The sequence below is a fragment of the Coffea eugenioides genome, chromosome 1 (genome assembly GCF_003713205.1).
Source record: "Coffea eugenioides isolate CCC68of chromosome 1, Ceug_1.0, whole genome shotgun sequence".
Taxonomy (NCBI): Eukaryota; Viridiplantae; Streptophyta; class Magnoliopsida; order Gentianales; family Rubiaceae; genus Coffea; species Coffea eugenioides.
The window spans coordinates 5,221,688-5,229,274 of NC_040035.1; the positions used below are offsets into that span (position 1 = coordinate 5,221,688).

General features: G+C 34.1%; 1 protein-coding gene across 1 annotated transcript; it reads left to right on the forward strand.

The window, feature by feature from the left end:
• Nucleotides 1–2,094: 2,094 nt before the first annotated feature.
• LOC113752225 (feruloyl CoA ortho-hydroxylase 1-like) lies at nt 2,095–3,705 on the forward strand. The gene is made up of 2 exons (XM_027296352.1): nt 2,095–2,597; nt 3,132–3,705. The coding sequence occupies exons 1-2, from the start codon at nt 2,095–2,097 to the stop codon at nt 3,703–3,705; spliced, it is 1,077 nt and encodes a 358-aa protein (XP_027152153.1).
• The last annotated feature ends 3,882 nt before the right edge of the window (nt 3,706–7,587 follow it).

The window sequence follows — 7,587 nt, forward strand, 5'->3', positions numbered from 1 at the left end:
GTTGTTCTTAATCTTGTATAAAACTGAGAAAGTTATTCGTGTGTGAACAACACATGGACTATGAAACCTAATAAAAGAACATGCACTATGTAACCCTTTCCTCCCTCATATATTCCCAATGTTTTCTTTTATCCAACAAAGACTATAGAGAAGAATCTTTAGTTGGAGAGTAAAACCTAGGTAGACTTGATGACTACTTATAAGGTGCCACGCGTATTTGTGTACCATTTTTATACTAATACGTATGTACTTGATGAATACTTATACTACTTGCAAAGACTATAGAAAAGAATTTTTAGTTGGAGAATTAAACCTAGGTAGAATTGATGAATACTCATAAAGTGCCACGCGTATTTGTGCATCATTTTTGTAATACTGTACTTAGTGTGCTGGTCATCGGTTTAAAATATGTATGAAAGTTGAGGGCATTTTGCATGCTTCGTTGTACTTGGCTGCTAAACTATTCTTGTTTTTGTCCCAGTGTGGAATTCAACGATTGGTTGCGTGTGTTAAGGGTTGGAAATTGGAAGAAAAGGATGAATTGCTCAGTCATTCTTTTTGAATCCGCACATAGTTTTGTGAAGGTAGCCGTGTATTAGGGGATAGAAATTCACCTAATTATCAAATTTTGTACCAGAAAGCATTACACCAGGAGAGTCAATTGAAGTTGGTGGTTGATAAACGGCTTCAATATATACATTGAAGAATTAATTTTTGCAGGACAATTTACAGTCAAGCTTCCTCATGCATTTATACCCTTGTCTCACTTTGCAGTTTGTCCACATTAACTTCATTTATAATCACTTTACTCCCTTTTATACATTGAGGGACAAAAGTGGCCCTTCCTAAATTTTCAATCATTGGTTTGTTACCTACATAAAGCGACAATTATATTAAATAAGTTAAATCATTTTGTCCATGAAAATAACAAAATAAATGAACAACTTTATTTGCTATGTTGATTATCCATAATTTACTACAATACAAAAACATTGATGTATTGACCAACGTACTACTTATATCTAAATCATATTCTTTTGTATTTCATGGGCATTATTCAGTTGAATTACTACAATTCATGTAAATATGCTATAGTTCATTATAAATCAATTATTGGAAAAAATATAAATAAAGAAATTGTACCAAAATTGAGAGAGTGATGCTAAACAAGTAAAAGAATTCATTCACTGTATGCAAATGAGAACAAACTTGTAGGAAAATAGTGGGAAGGAAAAAAAAAACAAACGAAAAATAGGAAGAAGATAAAACATAAGGAAAAAAATAAAATATAAGAAAAAACAGAAAAGGGAAAACGAAAAACAAAAGAAGAAAATGGCACAATAGCAGGGGCACAAGAGGTGTTTAAAGTGGTGATAGACAAAGTTCAAGGGGGTTTAAGTGAGACAAGCATATCAACACGGGGTTTAAGTGGATTTCAATCTTCATTGTGGTACCATTAAATTCGCAACGGATCTTCTGTCCTACACCCATGCCATTCTCTATTCCACTTTTTATTATATTGTCATTTCGCCTATATAAACATCATGTTGTAGTTCTTTTTTATTTCCTTAAGATCCAATAACTATTAATTGAATAAAAAATAAATACAATAGCTTCAATAAAGCAATATATATAGTAGAAAATTAAAAAATACAGCAAAAAATTCATAAAAAATCTCATTTTTTATGAATTTTGATTTTTTGAGTTTGTTAATTTTTTTGTATTACCCAGTTAATAGTTATTGGATCTTAAGGAAATAAAAAGGAACTAAAATATGATGTTTATGTAGGAGAAATAGCAATATAATAAAACGTGGGACAGATAATGGCATAGGATGTGGGACAGAAGATCCGTGGGCCATTAAATTACTTGGCAAACTGGGCAAAACGGTATTTTTTATTAAGACCCTCCATATTTTGAACAAGGACATAACATACTAACCAATGACAAAAATGAAACATTGACGTTCTCCCAACTACCATAAATAATCTACCATGCCATGTCCTGCAAACCACCAAGTCCTTTGCTGTCTTGTTCATTTTTCACTAAGTCCGTCTTTCTGCCCTCAATCAAATATCCAAATCATCTACAGCAATGGCTCCATCACCATCCATGGATTCCAACTCATGGGATGTGATAAGTTTTGCTGTAGATAAGGGTCACGGGGTTAAGGGTCTAGCTGACTTAGGACTAGAGACTTTGCCTAAGCAATACATTCAACCACCTGAAGAACAAATCACAAACAGTACCGTAGTTACCGATGATTCAATCCCTGTCATTGATTTGTCAAACTGGACTGATCCAAAAGTTGCTGAACAAATTTGCCATGCAGCTGAAAAATGGGGTTTCTTCCAAATTGTTAACCATGGCATCCCTATTGATGTTTTAGAAGACGTCAAGGAGGCTACCCGTCGATTCTTTGACTTGCCTGCTGAGCAAAAAAATAAGCACTCGAAAGATAATTCACCAACCAACAATGTGAGATATGGCACCAGCTTCACTCCCAAGGCCGAGAAGGCTTTGGAGTGGAAAGATTTTCTTAGTCTCTTTTATGCTTCGGATGATGAGGCTGCAGCGCAATGGCCTTCTGCATGCAGGTATGATTTGGAAGTTTTGCAAATGATTCTAAATCGGCATCAGGTATAAACTTGCGAAGCTGTACACACAACTTTCCATTATTTGTTCATGATTACAAGGCAAGCATGATATTCCCTAAAGCTAGTATTGCTCTGCGTCCATAAAAATTTCGAGCTTAGATTGTTTGCACTAAAAATAAAATCACATTGTTACGATTTAGAGAGCCACTTTGCCTAGTAATAAGCAGCAGAACACTAATTCTTAGGTTAAGAAAATGCAATTAAACATTAGCCGTTGCATGCAAAAGTATCTATGTTTCACGATTTAATACAAGAATTGGCATTCAACAACCAATTAAATGAAAACGAGAAAGTAACAAAAGTATAGATGTTAAAATTTTTAAATATAATTATTAAGAATTCTAATATCGGTGTACCAAAATTTATTGTGGTGCAATTTGGTTTATCAGCCTGTGAATTGTAGGCAATAAAAGCTTGGATTGTCATTGGTCTACTTCCAAAAAGTAATATAATGGACTATCCTTCTATTTGCAGGAATGAAGCATTGGATTTCATGAAAAAGTCTGAGTTTGTAATCCGAAGGCTAATGGAGGCTTTGATGAAAGGACTAAATGTTAAGGAGATTGATGGAACCAAAGAATCACTCTTAATGGGTTCAAAAAGAATTAACCTTAACTACTATCCCAAATGTCCTGAGCCTGAGTTAACTGTTGGCGTAGGCCGTCACTCAGATGTATCAACGCTAACAATCCTTCTTCAGGATGATATTGGAGGGCTCTATGTGAAAAAATTGGATAGTGATTCATGGGTTCATGTCCCTCCAATTAATGGGGCAATTGTGATCAATGTTGGTGATGCACTGCAAATTTTGAGCAATGGTCGATACAAGAGCATTGAGCATCGTGTGATTGCAAATGGGATCAAGAATCGGATTTCTGTTCCAATATTTGTGAACCCTAGGCCTAGTGACGCTATTGGTCCGCTGCCAGAAGTTCTTGAGGGTGGGGAAAAGCCAATCTACAAGAAAGTTCTGTATTCGGATTATGTCAAGCATTTCTTCAGAAAAGCTCATGACGGGAAGGAGACGGTGGACTTTGCCAAGATTTAAAATATTTCCTTGAAAGAGTTTTGGTTTCTTTTAGTTGTAAAGAATTATATGCAGTAGAAAACAAGTGTGACTAGGAAAGAAATTCAGGGCACATATATATGTGTGTGCCTGTGATATAAGCTACGGAAAGTCCTCATAATTAGGGATGGCAACGGGGCGGGGTTGGGGCGGGGGACCCCTCCCCCGTCCCCCGCCCCGTTGCCTATTAGTTCCCCCCATCCCCCGCCCCGTCCCCCGCCTCCCGTTCCCCCCGCCCCCGCCCCGCCTTGCCCCGCTTCCCCCGCGGGGGCATCCGCGGGGTTAATAAAATTTTATTATAATTAAATTTTAATAAATAATCAAGTACTAAAATATCAACACATCACCAAATTATTATTCATTGTAATTTTACAATTGAAACTCATAAAAACAATCAAACAGAAGTTATTTGAATACAATCCAATATGATGAAATAAATATAATTAAAATAGTCAAATTTTCACTTTTAGTACAAATGCAATCACTAATTCATCATTGTGTTTGTGCTTTTTTTTGAGAAAAAAGTGTTATTCTATTAAGTGTAATTAGAAATTTAGTATAAATGTATTAGTAAATTTAGTATAACTAATTAATAAATTCTATTAGTAGACATGTATAATTATTCATATAATTGATAATATCAATTATATTACATAAACTAATATACATTATATAATACATCTAACTAATAATATCAATTATCATAAGTTTATAACTAATTAACTTACATATAATATATAGTCATTTATATATATATATATATATATATATTTTTTTTTTTTTTTTTTTTTTTTTTTTTTTTTTTTTTTGCGGGTGGCGGGGCGGGGGATGGGGCGGGGGAGTATACCCCCGCCCCAACCCCCGCCCCGTGAGGCCCCCGCGGGGCGGGCACCCGCGGGCACCCGCCCCCATTGCCATCCCTACTCATAATTAATGATACACTAATTTCCTTATTTTCGTACTAAAAGATTATGCGCAAAGTCCAAACTTTAAGGTTTTGATATTTCTAAACCTTGATTTAAGAATAACTTTTTTACATTTTGTTTTTTTTACCTATATACTTAATTAACACGTTTGATTTATTGGATTTAAGCACCATTAAAGAGTAAATAAAGACACATATTTGATGAATGTGAAAGTAGAAAATAATAATGAACTACAGTATCAGCTAACCTAAGGTTTTTTTCTTTTCTTTTTTTTTTTTTTTGGTGAACAAAATTTACATCTTTCTCCCATTGAAGAACAGCAAAATAATCACAAATAGTTATTGAGAGAACAAGTGAAATTTCAGTTTTAGTGAAAAACACGTTCTCTTTTTCGTGAAGCAAAATGTAAGTTGGCCACCTTCAATCTATTCTTCTCCTACCTCAAATAATTGACCATTCATAAGTCCTTTTCCGATTACTCATAATAGTTGAATAACTTTATTTCTGCACTTTACCATGTGATAGTCTTTTTCTTTTTTGACTAACTGCAAGTTGAGGAAACAAAAGAAGAAGCCAATTAATTCAAGGAAGACTAGAAACCCGGATACGAGAGAGATTGCTCATTACCACCACAAAATCAGATTATTAAAGATGATTTCAGAAACATCTCTTGAGATTTCTGACAATGTCACCCGGCTCTCCTGACGTTTTAGATATTACATTTAGCTCTCCTACTTTGAGTTTCGATGTAACAATGTCAGTCTAAGTTTACAAAAAAATTCATATGAAATGCTGAAAAGTATTTTTAGTTTCAGTTTTGTCCTTCCATGGCTTGTAAAGTATGGTTCCAGATTACTATTGTTTCTTTTACACAAATGACAAGAATAAAAAAAATCACAACTAATGTGATGGGTGTATTACAAAGACGATTCCGTAGTTTCCCGCAGGATTGCAAACAAAAATTTTACCGAAATTAACTCGTTTTCAACTTTAAGTAGCTTTTGGGAATATTGTCTTAGAGTCAATAACGGTTCATTGTTGTGAATATGTGTGCATAATGTTAATAGACCAACCAAAAGCATGTACTTTTTCCAACTCTGTATATGCTTAGTTGGTAGTCTTTGATTACATGTATTTTCGTGGTTTTAAGGTCAGTTCTAAGTTTAATTGTGGAATCGGTATATTAATTTGTGGTAAATGTCATAGGAGGATAGTCTTATTTATTCTAGATTATTGAGGTTTTCTAGCCAAAGTATGTCAAAATATGATTCTACATCCAACCTTGTGAAGTACGCTTAAATCCACACGCCTGTGAATTTCTCGATGGTCTCTAAGAATGCAACTTAAATATATGTTTAAAGAAGGTGCCCTTTTACTTGAAGAAAAGAAACATGCCAGCAGAATTTTTCCAAATTGAAAAGGGAGTTTTTATTAAAGGAAATATGTTAAGTTTGAAGATTGATATTAAGTAGACCATCATCTCCGAATTGCAAATCGTAAAATCAAGCAATGACAAGTGTACTAAACTATGAATACAGAAGATTAAAGCATTAAAACAGTTGGCCTTTGGGAGTCGGACAAATGTCACTATTTTGAAGTTGTGGCAACCCCCTAATTGCAGGCTCTAACAATAATTGATGGCTTCCAAGGGGAAATCCATCACAGCTCTTTCCTTATTTTATGTGTCGGTGCACTGGAAGGTGAGTATATGACTAACCAAATTTAAGTTGTCCAAAAACCTACAATAATGTGATATAGAACTTGAAGAATATTTCCCGGAATGAGAAGAGATATATGGTTGTGTGTCTTTTTTATCTTTCTAATATAAGAAAAACCAAGGATTTTACTAATGAGATTATTGAAAATCGTCCAGTATAATTTACTTGACAAAGTCGGTGTGTCTTTAGTCTTCTCATGGGTCTACTATTTATATTAGTAGGTGATCGATGGCTTATTACAAGCGCACAGCATCAATTGTAATAATAAAATTATTTAGAATATTTCGAGGGTTAAATACACAGGAACGAATTAAAATTAGAAAAAATGTGAAAGATAAAAACGATGGAATAATAGTCAAAATAATACTCCCTCCGTCCCACTTTGATAGTCTTGTTTTCCTTTTTCGTCTGTCTCAAATTATAGTCCACTTTCCCATTAAGAAATATAGTAATCTTTCAAATTGTCTAAAATACCCTTATTAAATATCTTGTTAGTAATACATTGTTATTAAATACTAACCCACTATATTGAATACATTGAGTTTTTCCAATACTAACCCATTAGCTGTAACTGATATTAATTGGCACTCTTCGTGATTAGCATAAGGGTATTTTAGGAAATTATTAATCTAAATTTATGTTTCCAACCAAATTAATTATACTTTCTTAATCTGTGTGAAAAAAAAACTAAGACTAACAAAACGGGACGGAGGGAGTACTGCAAAGCAAATCATTTCTTTTGTTTGAAAGCATAAATTGGAATAAACAAAAAGTGCTCCAAGGAAAACCATTAAAGGTTAAGGTTTCAAAGTCATTATTGCATTTTGGTGGGTTGGTGTGAATTTAGTCTATTCCTATTAATCAGAACCTTTGACCCGGTAAAACCAAAAAGTTTCCTCGGACAAACAAAAGTGTTGACCCTCCGTTTAGTTTATTTTTTCTTCAGCCTAGCTATTTGGGTCATTTGCCACGAAGTTGCGAAAAGGACGCAGTGGGAAAACAATCATATATCATCTTATCGGTATCTTTTTCCTAGTTATGCCGAAGTTCTGTCATACTACTACTTGCTAATCATATGGATACACGTGTGAGAGTCATTGTGGTTATAATCTGTAAAATATTCCTTTCTGACTCATCCTGCGTTTGGATAGATGCATAAATTAGGGAAGAATAAACTAAGCTAGGGGCAGACTTTTCCTCAAAATGAAAAAAAAAGGAAA

What these genes read in the sequence shown, in the direction of transcription:
- LOC113752225 (XM_027296352.1), top strand. Translation starts at nt 2,095, where the DNA reads ATGGCTCCATCACCATCCATGGATTCCAACTCATGGGATGTGATAAGT. An exon ending in CAATGGCCTTCTGCATGCAG is followed by an intron (nt 2,598 to 3,131) that starts GTATGATTTGGA and finishes TTCTATTTGCAG; the next exon opens with GAATGAAGCATTGGATTTCA.